The 14,133-nt window shown below is 40.8% G+C and overlaps 1 protein-coding gene across 13 annotated transcripts in view; it reads right to left on the bottom strand.

Annotated features, from left to right (window-relative positions):
* arvcfb (ARVCF delta catenin family member b) overlaps positions 1–14,133 on the bottom strand; it is a 198,945-nt gene that overhangs the window by 29,872 nt on the left and 154,940 nt on the right. For 10 of the 13 annotated variants that reach the window (XM_051421939.1, XM_051421946.1, XM_051421942.1 and 7 more), the window contains 2 exons: positions 12,140–12,157; positions 9,900–9,971 (listed from right to left, as the gene is read on the bottom strand). The exons of 1 other annotated variant lie outside the window; for it this stretch is intronic. In XM_051421939.1, coding sequence (XP_051277899.1) covers positions 9,900–9,971; positions 12,140–12,157 — 90 coding nt within the window. The remainder of the gene's footprint in view (positions 1–9,899; positions 9,972–12,139; positions 12,158–14,133) is intronic. 2 more of the 13 variants (XM_051421941.1, XM_051421943.1) reach the window with 1 other exon arrangement.

Below are 14,133 nucleotides of genomic sequence, written 5' to 3'. Positions count from 1 at the left end.
TCCCACAGAGCCTCGTAGGAGGCGGAACACTGATTGGGGGCCCTGAGTTTTTTGGGTTAAAGGAAAGTTTAAAAAACTTGAGAAACTGTTGATCACTGCTACCGTAGTGGGTGGAGGTGCTGTTAAGTTTATACACTGCCACAGAGGAAGTGCAAGGAATTAGAGGCGCCCCACTATCCTTTGCCAAACACAGGTGGATAAATGCTGCCATGCATCAACACACACACAAACACACATGGTAATCTGCAAGGACTTTATTCCACTAATGATGTGTAGAGCAGCCACTCTCCACGAGACCTCCTAGGAATAGCATTATTATGCAAACCTCTTTGTATTTCCAACAAAACACAAGGTGGTCCCACTTAAATAAACCTCTCGCTCCCCTCATTTGTTTTTTTACTCCTCCTCGCCTTATTATCACTCCTTTTCATCACTGCCTGTGTGAAACAGCTCATGAGAGACCGGCGGGGAGCTGGGGGGGGTGGGGAGTTGCAGTAGCTAAAATGTCAGCTGCAAGCCGCTGGCTATTCACATAATTAGCCCCTTTTCTGTGTTGTGCTAAGTTTTATTATCAACAACAAAGGAAGGAAAGTGATTGGCATGTGAGGAGTGTCAGGCTAACCCTGGCCAGCTGAGCAGGCTCAGTGGCACACCCAACAGCTGGTCTGACACAGCGGGATTCAGTTTTAATCTCAGGTGGGATGGTTGGTTGGTTTTGGGGGGGGGGGGCTTTTAACATGTTGGTATGTTTTACAGACAAACGTATGCATACATCTGCATCTACACTGCTGCCGTGCACAAAAAAGACAACTGGGTCCAGTTACTTCAATGCCACATAAGAGGACTCATTTTTACAGTTCAAGCGTCTTGTATCCAGATGATATCTAGATTTTAGTACTTTTATTTCAACATGTATGTGTCTCTATTCCAGACTTGCTTTTCCCAGCATTTCAAGCCTGGGTTGGCACTACTCCAGTCCAGAGGCTAGCGGCATCTAAAGCTGTTCTAAAAATCCCAGAAGTAGAGAAATACAGCTTAGCTAGCCAGCTAACAACTAATCATCAACCAACACAAACACATGGATAGGCAACAACTAAGACAAAGGTTCTAATCATGGGCACTCATTTGGCATTTTTCCATACAGATGTGCTGCTTGGCTCGACACAGCATGATTTGGCGCGCCAACCAATTACGGCAGGGATTTGCATTTCCACAACAACACGACTCCTATACAGCTGATAGCGAACATTAACCAGTGAAATAAATCTAAACTTTCAGTTAGAAGCTACAAAAGTACTGAGAGCTGAAGACTCAAGAGACTTAAAAACTTCTGTGTCTGCTCTCATGTACGTCCCACTTAGAGTCGGGTCGGGCATGTTTTGGCTCTACTCCGGAGAAAGTCTATCTTGGGCGCCGTGGCACAACTCGGCGTGTTTAAACTGGTAATGGAAATGCAAATCAGCGTGGCATGGTTTGACCATGGTAGGCAAGTGCTAATGGAAAAGCCCTAATTCAATGCTGCTCTCTAACCCATAAAGATAATTGTCGTCATTCAATTGCTGCACTTATCAGGGATCAGTTTAACGCTACACATACACTCAATGCCTTCTGCACCACCACAAGTTTCAAAATAGCTGGAGCCGCTTCCTTCCTGACGCTTTAATGTAACAGGGAGAAAGAGGTCTAATTCTTGTTTAACTAACAGGTAGCTACTTTCACAGTTCACAGTTGGACGAAGTGAAGATTACGTACACAACAAACGATGGATGAATTCACATATTTTCAATGGCTGGCTAGAATGCATATCAGCAAGTTTATTTCAATCTGTCTCGAATGTTTCTTGGCTGCATTTCCACTTGACTTTTTTGATATCAGAGCTGATATCAAATCTGCCCAAGATGCATGAAGAAAGTGTTAAATATAACATCTGTGCCTTGACTCACAGGCATCAATTATCTTGTGCTGTACACTCCTGTGCAAAGTTGTTCAGCGCAGGAAACTATAATTACATATAAACAGTTTGGGTGGAAATTCCAGAGGAGCATGATTATGTCTGATGTTTTGGTTCTAGGTTTTTGTTTATATTTATTTATCCTTAATTTAACAAGGAGGTCTCCTGAGATACAATATGTCTGGGTTTTGTTTGTTTGTATCCAATTTAGCTTTGCCTCTCCATTTGAAGGTTATGGCAGAAATTGAACTGAAATATGAAACTAATTAGTCACTCCTCACACCTCGTGATACACTGGCCTCCTTTTCTTAGAGGAGGATAAACTTCCCTCTGGACGTGATGGCATCCAGTATAGAAAACGAGGCGATGCAACACACTGTATATCTGGCATAAGGAAGGTGCGATGCCAAAAGAAATTTAATGACTGCAACCACAAAGAGACGGAGAGTGATATAAGGTGCCAGACAGTCTGGATCCAACTCTGTGTTGAGTGGACGCTATGTGTCAAGATAGCAGAGAAGTTGAGAGTGAGAAAGTAGGTGTGAATGTCCATGAGCATGTGTCCGTGCAAGTGTTGTATGTTTATATGCATCCTTTATGTTTGTGTGCATGCTTCGTGTATGTGACATTCCATCTGTGTGCGTCCTGGTGCAGACGTTCATGGGGTAGTCATCGTCATTTGGGATCTCACTTCGCTGTGAAATGTGACGGCAGGAAGTGAGGAAGAGGAGGTGAGGGGGGATACAACTGGAGGAACTGGGTGATGTATTTATTCTGAACAAAAGGGTAAGTGATTCACCAAAGTGATCCACAGGCTGTGAGCTAGCAAGAACTCAGCAAGGCCAGCAGTCAGCGTTCACTATCTGGGTGTTAAATTCCACAGCCATGAAAACGGAGAGTGCATACATAAGACCGCTGCTTGGAATTCGGGATGGAGAGTAAATTATTCATGATCCTTTGCTTTAACTTGGGGTGTAAAGCAGATACAGAGCAGACCAAAACTTTCCCTCCCATTGGAATTGTGCTACTGTGAGACTTGGCAGAAGTTAATGACGCAAAGATGCTTTATCTTAAAAAATGGATCTTCTTGAACATATTTGCTCACTGCGGCAGGACGTTCATCATGCCTTTGGGCAAGATGATTGTTTTTCTTGCCACAGCTTATGAGCCACAGAGATATTGCAGAGAGGATTAGAAGAATCAGATTCATACAACGGAACCATCAAGTGAAATATATCTCCTCCGTGTGTGGCGACAATGGCACAGACAATGAAAGCGTAGCTCCATTTTCCTTAATTCAATTGAGCCTCTGACTTCTCAGACTTCAAGAGCTGAGATGCATCCGAGACAGAGATGACTCCGATAGCAAAACAGTCAGTGTTCATTATACTACAAATGGAGATCTCCAGTGGGATGATATCAAAGAGAGTTATACAATGCAATACATAACAGCTCGCACTAGTGTTGTTTGTCAACGCTAAGACCTCTCCACAAATTAAATGCTCAGCTTGCAAGACAAAGCAGTGAGACGTGTTACCCAGTTGTCGTCTTGGTAAACGCTGCTGTTTTCTCAATTGCTTGGTGTGTGTTTGTGAGGCGAGGGGAGCACAATAAATCTCCCAGAGATGGAGAGAGTACTGAAGTGGCAGAGAGGAAGAGAAATGAGAATTAGTAAGCGAGGTAGAAAGAGAAAGAGCGAGAGCAAGGGGGCAAGCTCATGGAAAGCAGTGAGGCTTTTCAAACACAAGGCCTTTATTGCTTAGTCAGATTGCCCTTATTGTCAGATATGACTAATTAACACTATATAATGCAGTTGTGATCAATCAGCCTCACTAGGAACTACAAGCAGTTTGACAAAAATATTCATCATAGCGGGAATAAGCTCTGCCAGAGGAAACTGCATTCAGTCACAAAGTTTCCAATTATTCCCTCATATAAAAAATATACTAGTTGGTAGCGTGCTGGCCAGGAGGTAAAAGGTAAAAGCCAATCAAGAGTTCACTGATATGTAAAGTTGACAGTGCATGCATACTTTTGATTGACATCACTATAATGGTGCATCAAGGGTAGGTTGATACACTATATAAAATGAATGTGGCCACAAAGGAACCTTTATACCAACAACTCAGATGTGATTTTTACTTTAGACATGCCAGCAGCGTTGGTCGGTCAGCTGGTCCTTCACTTTGGTCCAGACTGAAATATTTTACATATATTCACGGTCAATGTGTTTTACTTTATTACACAATTTGATACATTCATGGTTCCCGGATGATGAATTCTAATGACTTTGGCCATTCCCTGACTTTTCCTCTCACATGTCTGCATACACATATCCCTGATTGCAGTATGTCGGTACTTAAGTATGATCAAAGCTTTAGTCTTGTTAAGAAAAAATACTAGTGAATTTTGAGAGTTATGGCACCGGACCTCACTGATAATATGTGCACGTAGACACATGTAAGTCCTGTTTACAGTTGCCTTGCTACAGACAAAAACTGAGGTCATCTTAAGCTGTCTGAAACAACTTTTACAAGCTGAGCTGTATGTACGTACATCTCAGAAAAAAGGCCTTATCTGTCAAGGTCAAACGATTTCTTTCTTAGATTTGCCGGGATCTGAGCACTTGTACACATTTGATTTGCTTGCTGGAGTTCATTGAAAATACACCCACATGCTCAGAGAGGATGTGAGGCTCTTTTCGCTCTCCTGCATCGTGACACTGCTCTGACAATACAGTGAAGAGAGACGAGCGGAAGAGAGAGCAGATGAAGAGGGGAGGGGGAGGAAGAGATGAAGGCTGCATGAAAAGTAAAGGCTAATTAATTTGAAGCACCATGTTTCTCTCAGGACAGCCAACAACTGTTCCTGTATTCTCTCAACCTCCTCCTCAGGTTGAGGGAAACCTCAGCAAAGGGAAAATCTGTCATTTTCAGAGTTTCCTGAAGCTTTTTGTTAACCTCCGAAGAGGAAGCAAAACCTGCACACACTCTAAGTCATCACACATCAGGCCTTCTCCTCTCCCCCCTGCTTCCTCCCCTCACCTGACCTTTCTCCAATCTAAAGGTTTACACAGTGGTTTCAATTAACTGCTGGGAAAATGTTTCATCATCTCAGGGGCTGCCGCAGTCACTGGCTCTTTAATGAAACGCGTCTTTTCACACTTCTTAATTACTTTTGTTACAGCCACTCCTCTCTCTTTCTCTGCCTCTGTTCTGGGCGGCATGAATAATGTGCTACCAGTAACTTCTCTACTGATGTATGTGCCTGCAACAGGTCCCCTTTTTGGTGCAACTACACGGACGAAATAACTCACTGAATCAATTAGGGTGGATAAAGTGGCCACATAATCAACTAGAATGACAAATCACAACAACTGAGAAACTGGCAACACAAGTTTATTAGATGAAAAAACACATTGATTTTTTTGGGTCAGCAGAGTTTTTAATCAGTGCAGAAGAGCAGGCATTGATGTTTGGCTAATAATGAATATCCATTTGTTTGCTCTATCCACATGAGTCTGGGTTAATGCTTGTAAGCCTTCAACCTTCAGTCATGCTGATTTGGGACTTTTTGTAGCATCTGGGGTGTCAGACTGTCAAACCAACAATTCTTTATAACTTTTTTTTGTTTTTTCAGTTCCTTCTGAAACTAAAACTACTTGGTTAGGGTTAGGGAAAGATAAAAGACGGTTATGGTTAAAAGAAAACAACATTGGCTGTTGGTAGGAGATCTCACACGAACCGCAGTCTATGGTGCTGAAGTCAGTTATCGTCATGGTAACAAAAGACCAGTGTTGTATTTGGTAGGGGATGGGGTGTGAACCACAGTCTAGACGTGTTGCAGTGGTGTTACAATATAAAACTATTTTACCTTTTGTTTTGGAGAAAGGACATTCATTATTTATTCATCTTGCTTCAGTCTGCCTTAAAGCAACAGGTCTTGGAGAAATAGGCAGTTATTCACTTTTTTCGCAGAGAGTTAAATCACTACTTGTTTGGCAACTTCACAGTGAGGACAAGACTCCAATAAGTCACTGGAAATTAGAAATAGTCCAGCACAAGCCTCTGAAAAATCACAAATTGATGATTTACAATTGTTTTTTGTAGCTAACTGGGCTAGCTATTTCCATCTGCTTCCAGTCTTTATGCAAAGCTATTATAGACTCTCTATAGAGTTCATATTTACCGTACAGACATGAGAGTAGTATTGATCTTTTTATGTAACTCAAATAAGTGTATTTCCACAAATGTCATTCTATTTCTTTAAAGGACCAGTGTGTAGGATTTAGCACCATCTGTAAATAAAAATAATTTTAAGGTAACAAAAACATTCTTATTTTCAGGTGATTATACACTAATGAAAACAAATCTATGAGTATTATTACACACTGGGCCTTTGAGGAACTCCAAAAAAGTCTGTAAAAAATATCAGTGTCTGGATTTCAAAGGAAAGTTTTAGTGCTTCATCATGATTAAATTTAATCTTCTTTAAAATAAGAATGGGAAAGATTTAAATATAGCAATGAATCAAATTACTACATTTAATGTGAAAGGAGTCACTTGTAGTGATAAACATTCAGAGAATTATCCCTCAACTGTAGCATATTGTTTTGGTTTTATGGCACTCAACTAATCAGCCTCAAATCACACTCACAGGTAGCTGTTCGCCATCTGCTTAGCACCAAACATCAGACAGACAAAGTTAGCGAGTAGCTGGCAAAGTACAGGTGTGAATGTACCCAAGACACATTCAATACACATTGAGATTCAATCGTTCAGACCACATTGGACTCATATGGCCAAATTCTTTTAATAATCTGCTGAAGGACCGCCTACTCAATTGATGTCACGCCACAGGGGACAACAGGGTATCATGGGCTTTGTCCATGATATCTGAAATGTTTGAAAACCGATATATCACGAGTGCATCAAACATCTTGGGCGATTTGATTTGCCTGGAACACCAATTTTTTACCACGGAGCAAGGTCTTACAAACTTCTTCAGCAGACTAGGTACAGGAAGTAACAACAACGCATTTGGTCTTTGTAAATGGAAATGATGAGCAGGAAAGTGAGATCTGATTACAAGTGGTCACTTGAGACACATGAGGAGACATACTTGTGATCGGATCACCCAAGAAGCATTTTAATGCCAGGTGTAGACAGACATGCCATGGAGAAACATTTAGCTGCTAAAGAGAGAGATATTTCTCTCAGGAGGTGTTGGACAATTAAAAAGAGAGTAAATATTGGACTTACATTCATCAGGTGGACAGAAACATGACTCCAAATGAATGCTAACATTGCTCTGAGTCGGCTGGGTGTGTAAATAAGCAAATGTTGACTGTTTGTTCTCTATAACACCTTCATAAAGTGATAATTTGTCAATGATGTGTGTTTACAGATTGTTCCTTCATCCTCATGCGGCAAAAAAATCTATTAACAAAGTTTAAAGATATTCAAGACTCTCTCCAATTAAAAAAAGACTACTGTCTTCAACCTTCAAAAAATTATCCATCAAGCTTGGTTCTCTTGTCTTCTTCTCTATCTCTATCTAACACATACACATCCACACAAAAACAAAAAGATTAATCATTTCCCAATGCCAGGTCCTGCCTAGTCCCAGCGTTGACCTCTCTCTGTCTGACATCAGATCAGCACCAGGATACACATGTAATCTCCCCTATCTCCTTTAGCCATCGCCACAGAATGAGAGCTGCTCTCTCTATCACTCTCTGTAAACTCTCCACAGATGACCAGGGGATGTGATGGTGGCTGAACCCACACAAACATACATTTTCATAGACAAACAAACAAGGCACCCATATTACTTGAATGGTCTTGCAGTCACCGGCACTTTCACCTCCCATGTTTCCCGAAGACGAAAAAGTGATAAATGTGCTGTAAAAGTCAATGTGGGTTTTGCTCGAGTGATTAAGCTTATTATCCATGCACCTCACTGTTGTTATTCGCCTGTGTGTTGAGCTAATAAACGTCAACTATGATTTGTCTGTCTGCGAGCAAGAAAATGTCGAGCGCTCTCTCCAACGTGAAGCCCCACACACATTTCAACTGTGCATGACATTTAGGCCTATAACCATAATTGCTTTCTTCGGATTCAAAACTCCGAAGGGTGTTGTTAGCGCATTGTGTAACGTAATCGCATCCACAATTGTAACCACTATAGATCCACAGTTGCAGTATGCCAGCTTGGCTTTTACCCATGAAAACCCAATGAGTGGAAAATATTAATTATCATCCTTGGAGCTCATCTGCTTCCCTTTACTTTAGGAGTGATGAAAAAAAGGCAAAATCGGCTTAACTTGGAAAAGCACAGCAATTAATTGTGATCTAGTTTAATGAGAGCCCACTTTGCCGTGTTAATGTGGCTAATTAATAATCAAACAGGAAGTGGTATTGACTTTGAGTGCCTGCCACTAGACGTTGACGAAGGTGCTGATGTGTAAATAGCACATAAGGTTGTGTAACAAGTGCAGCCAAATTCCATAGACACCACTAGACAGATGGACAGCCACACACGCACCTTTCCACAGAGGAAGGTATTATACAGACTCACACACAAGCAAGTACACATTCTATTAGCGTCCGGATGCACTGATGTGCGTGTTGCATACTAATTTGCTTTTATGACTGTTACAACTGCCTGTCAGTGCCAAAAAGCAAAGAGGGAATGAGTGCACAGACACACAGTTAGTCACACACGATTGCTAGAACCAGTTGCAGAGTCCGGGGACAGAGCTGTACACCTCAAACCTCCACGTGGTGAGTTTGCCATTTATCTCTACCAATGGGGTGCACAAACTGAGAGAGGAGAGGAGACAGTTACTGTTCTCTGAATATAGTCAATAAAAGCACACTCCCTTGAACTTCATGACCCAACAGCAGTGCATTCAACATTTTAAATAGCAGCCAGAACAACTCTTTTTACCCAGCTTTGTGTGTGGCTGACATACAGTTTCAGTAATGTTAAGGTCGGTCCAATGCTGTAGATGCTGCACTATGGCTTGTACGCTCACTTAGAGTTGGGCAATATGATGACACCACTAGAGAGATGGACAGCCACCAAGCTGGATTTTCTATCCTGTCCATACCAAGGTAGCTATGCCTAATAAACAAGCCTTATTTACAGCAGTATTGGATTTGTAGGAATTTGAAATGTTATGAAGTACCTTGATTTGAAGGGATTTAAATCACTTGATTGACTGCAACTAACGATTAGATTCATTACAGGATACCTTGACATTGTGGGAATACTCTTATTAGATTAGATTCTCTCCAGTCTAGGTTCACTTCTGGCATTACCTTCATATTTACCCAACATTTTCTTGATCAATAAATTATTTGATTAATCATTTGATTTGTAAAATGTCAGACAGCTGTGAAACATTTTCTGAAGCTCACATCTTCAAATTGATCTATATTCAATTAACATCCAGAACTAGAAAATTATTGGCATTTCTTCTTGAACAATTACGCAATGATAAACTGATTATCAAAATAGGAGCTGATTTTCTTTCCACTGACTAATTCATCAACTATATGTTCTTGGGCTCAGTAGTCAACCAGTGATTTGTTGCAGGAATACAAAATCATCAACAAAAAAGACGGCTTACAGAGGCGATGTTCTCACAAGCTGCCAACAATCAACAGCCACAGTGAAGCCACAAAACCATCAAACTTTCTTTCGCCGTCAAAGACCTCCCACGCTTTTGTTGACCAACACACCTGACCTCCCTCCAACCAAACATATCACACTCATGTCTTCACCAGCTGTCCAACATCTGACTCATTTCCTCTCTGTCTTCTCCTGCAGCATGACATCTAAATGAGGCGAGTTATTCCCAAACTCGCTTTCCTCTGGAATATTCTCGCTCAGGAATCAAGGTGTTAACAGAGGGATGTCTTGCTTGACAGACGACGCCTACCTTTTGACGGCTCTGCGCGCTTGGGCAGATCCAATGTGTCGTAGTTTTTGTCGTTCTCACCGTTTTTTCTGCCTGGGTAGAGGAGAGAGGAGGGAGGACGATGTTAGTGTCATATCCTAAAACAACTGGATTATAAAATACAATGTCGTTGACACCAAGCTTAGACCGGTATGGGTAAGCAAGGCTGCAAGTAGCTTATATTCAGCGTCTTTAAACTTTTCATCATAGCTGCATTATTTTCATGGTAAAACAGCCTCTTTGTCTCTGAACTGACATATCGGTCTAATCCAGGTGTACACACCCATGGAAATGTATGAATGTTTGCATGTATGCACAGTACAGAGAGCTATAGGCATGAGGTGTTCAACACACATACATTCCACACTGTATGCTATAGACCACTAGTGTGTTCACAAAGATGAATTGGGGTATATACTAGAAACTGTATGAATGTGTGGTCTTGCATTCATGTGACAGCATACACCTTCTTTCCACACATACAAACACTCTCCCACTGTAACAACAATACTTCCTGAGAAGACAAACCCCTTGAATAATGCAGTGGAGGAGCGGAGATGCAGTGGGAGGAGTGTGGGTGATTGTGGCTCAGCCAGCTAATGGTCATCGCACATGCACATGGACATGCCCATGAGACAGTACAGAGATACAGAGACAAAAAAGCTGATTCCTCTGAATTTATATTTTTATTCCTGTCCCTCAGGAAACAAGCTCATACATTTAAGTTGCCTGAATCAAGGTCAGATGATATTGGGAAACAAGATATCATCTAGTTAGTGCTGCCCTTCTCTAATATAATATATATGAATTCATATATAAATGATAAACATTATGCTAATTATGGTAAGCTCATTTTGAATTATTAGTTATTATTATAAATTATTATGTGCATCAGTAGAACATTTACTTTCTGATATTAGGATACTTTGACCTGAGAGGGCAGCTTCACTATTCCATTGTCACAAGGTGCTTTCAGACAGCAAGCTATTAACAACACTTTGATTTTTTTCAAATGTAACAGCGATGGAAGTTAGCTAGTAACCATGGCGGTGGAATGCACCCTGCCACCCATGCTGTCTGAAAGCACCTCAAAGTAATGGGCCGATATTATGGGAAATACACTTACTGACTTTCTTGCCAAGAGTCAGATGATGAGAGCAACATCAGTCTTGTGTTGTTGTACGCTAAATATAAAGCTACAGACAGAAGGTGATACAGTAAGCATTGTTTTGTATTGTGATAACAAAATCTGCCTTCCAGCACCTGACTAATAACAGGTTTTACCTAACTAATTCACACGTTTGTTTAATTCGGATAAAACCCACAATGTTTTTATCTGGAAAGAGTCAGGCTAGCTATTTCCACCAATTTCAATCTTCATAAAAGCTAAGTGACCTCTGGATCTAGCTTCATAATTAATACACTGACATGACAGTGGTCTAACTCTCTGTAAGAAAGTAAATAGGAGTATTTCCCAAAATGTCAAACTATTCCTTTAGGGCTTATCCAACTAGTAAAGAACTATGTCTTGGTTATAATAATGACAACCTCTACATTTTAGCTGGGAAGCAAATCGTGGCACATAATCTTGGATATTGGCGGCTTCGATACAAATCAATTATCTATATGATTCAAAGCCTGCATACACACACAGAAACAAACACACAGTTACAGGGTCTGCAGCAGAGCTTGACATTTATGTTTAAACTCAACACAGAGGGTGAGCAGTTTTTCTTAGCTGTGGGAATTAGTTTTATCTGGAGTCTAAAGGGCAGTACACCTCATCATAGACTGACACAAAAACACTTTTTGGTGAAAGATTTTAGGTTTTGATTTTCTTTGACTCATTATATTAGTCAAGCTCTACTTTACATCCTGACAGACACTGATGGACTTACCTTTTTCACCAAGTGCTGCATTTACCTTTCGCCTACCTTAGAGGACCAAGCAACAACTAATTCTAACAAAATGTGAAGGTTGGGACGGGTGGAGTCTACAATATTCAGTAGGCAGGTCGGTATGGGGAAGGAATGCATGTGGAATGAGTGAAACACCCTAATTTTCTGAAGTCCTTGTAACTTACTCAGGTTTTTGGAGGACACCCAAAACTACTTCTAACTACATTCTACAGCCGGGGGGAAGGAGTATGAGGAGGAGGAGAGGGGGAGGATGGAGAGGAGGGGGAGATCTGAAGTGAGAAGGGTTGAAGGGGGGACACTCACCTTGATTAAACCATTCCTCTATAGTTAGCCAAGGAAGCAGCAGCATTGCCAAAAAACACAAAGCAGGGAGAAGAGAGAAGAGGCATGGTGAAAAAGACGTGTGCACGTGTCAAGAAGCTGTGCAATAGATGTGAACAGTTTCTCACAAAAACAAGTAATCTTTTACTGGACTGGGAAGGTGAAAGAGTGAAGGGGATGGAGAAAAAGGGCCAGAATAGAGAAAGAAGGAGAGAGCAAAGGGAGAAAGGAGAAAGAGGACTTTTAAGATTGAAAAGAGGCTAGATGTGGAGCCATTAGCAGTCCATAGGTGTTCTCTGGGAAGCATGTTCAAAGAGTCGGCATCAGTGGGATGGCTTTTTAGAGAGAAAGGGAAAGGCAGAAAGAAACAGTCAAATAGCCAGAAAAGAGTGAAAGATGCAATGATAAGCTAGCAAGCGAGAAAGAAAGGCAAGAATGAAAAAGACTGAGAAAGAAAGGAATCTGCTTCCACTGTCAGATAGAAGGGCAGAATAGACAGTCACAGTGAAACATATACATAAAAACTGCTCAAACTGCCAGCGTTTGTATAAGTGCTTCATTAAAATCACTGCGTAGGAAGAACAGAAATGTGCTCCAAGAGATGGAAAAAACAGCCAAGAGTCAGACTGTTTATTAGGTAAAACAAAGCACAAGCTGCTAAGTGTGTGTTGATCACAATAGTATATTTCATACTGAATGTGACATTAAACTGAAGAGGAGGCCAAACTTAGCCTACTTAAGGTAACAAATTACCAAGCATATTGACAACGGTGCTGCTTAACTACCCACCTCCATGCTCCTTTATAGTGCATTTAATGTTTCTGTACCTGAGCCCCGTTTTGTCAAAGAACACCTTCAGGGTCTGCAGCGGCTAAACACACCTCATTATTCAATGTGTGTGTGAAAGTGTTCATGTGGTTAATTGGTATCTTTATAAATCTGTATACTTGTAACCTACTGTGTTGTCCTGACCCCTGAACCAAAAGGATTCTCCAAAGAGTCGTTAGAGGTCGAGGGTTACTGGCTGGTAGTGACGCCTCATTGGCTGACTGATTAATGGCAGCCATTATTGTTGTACAGCAGGGAGATAACAGCGTCGTTTAGCTAACAGCCTGGGAGAATGCTGATTAAGACGCCACTAACAACACATGCGTACATGGCGCATCTGTTAAAGACAGCCAATAATGTCAAGAAGCTCCTGATGTGGCAGACGGTGCCATAATAGACGTCCATTACAGAAGTGGTTGAACATAAATGTCTCATCATAGTCTTGCATTGAACGTGAGGTTACTGTGACAGTGCTAAATTCAAACTGATGCTGCGGATTTGTTGTTTACCTGATTTGGTTTAAGTGTCCTTGTATGTGATGTGTTTACTCGCTGCATTTTTAAGAATATTTTAAATCCTACATACAAACCATAAGGACAGTAATGTTGAATGTACAATATAAAAATGTGTTTTCTGGCTCAATCACCAAACGAGCAAACAGATAAACTAATGTATGTCGAATTTATATGCTATTTTTAGGAGAATGTCAAGAAAAGAGAATTGCATTTGAGAAAATATATAGTCTATATGCGCATTAGATGTGACAGATTACGTCACATTTTCTATGTTGCCATTGTCAAAGAGGATTTGTATGAGCCCAGCGCTCATATAAAAGCAACAATTAACTGAAATATAACAAAGAACAGGAGAACAACAAAGAAAATAATGGTATCTCAGCAATCCAGCTGTTGGAACAACTGCTCTGTTCTCTGTCAATTATTTTTTACATCCTACAGATTTAATGAAAAAAAATTAAAAGGCAAAAGGTCAAAGCAATAATTAGGACTATGAAAACACTACATGCAGCTCCTACCGCTGAGTTAAAAGAGACTTATAATACATTTCCTGTTTTTTTTTTTACAATTACATTTTCTACTCTTACTCAATTTTGCAGTAGTAGATGTTTTACTGAAGAGGCAGAAATCTAA

Source organism: Dicentrarchus labrax, unplaced genomic scaffold, assembly GCF_905237075.1.
Source record: "Dicentrarchus labrax unplaced genomic scaffold, dlabrax2021, whole genome shotgun sequence".
Lineage (NCBI taxonomy): Eukaryota > Metazoa > Chordata > Actinopteri > Moronidae > Dicentrarchus > Dicentrarchus labrax.
Note: the sequence above shows the minus strand (reverse complement) of the source record. Positions and strands in the feature narration are given on the sequence as shown.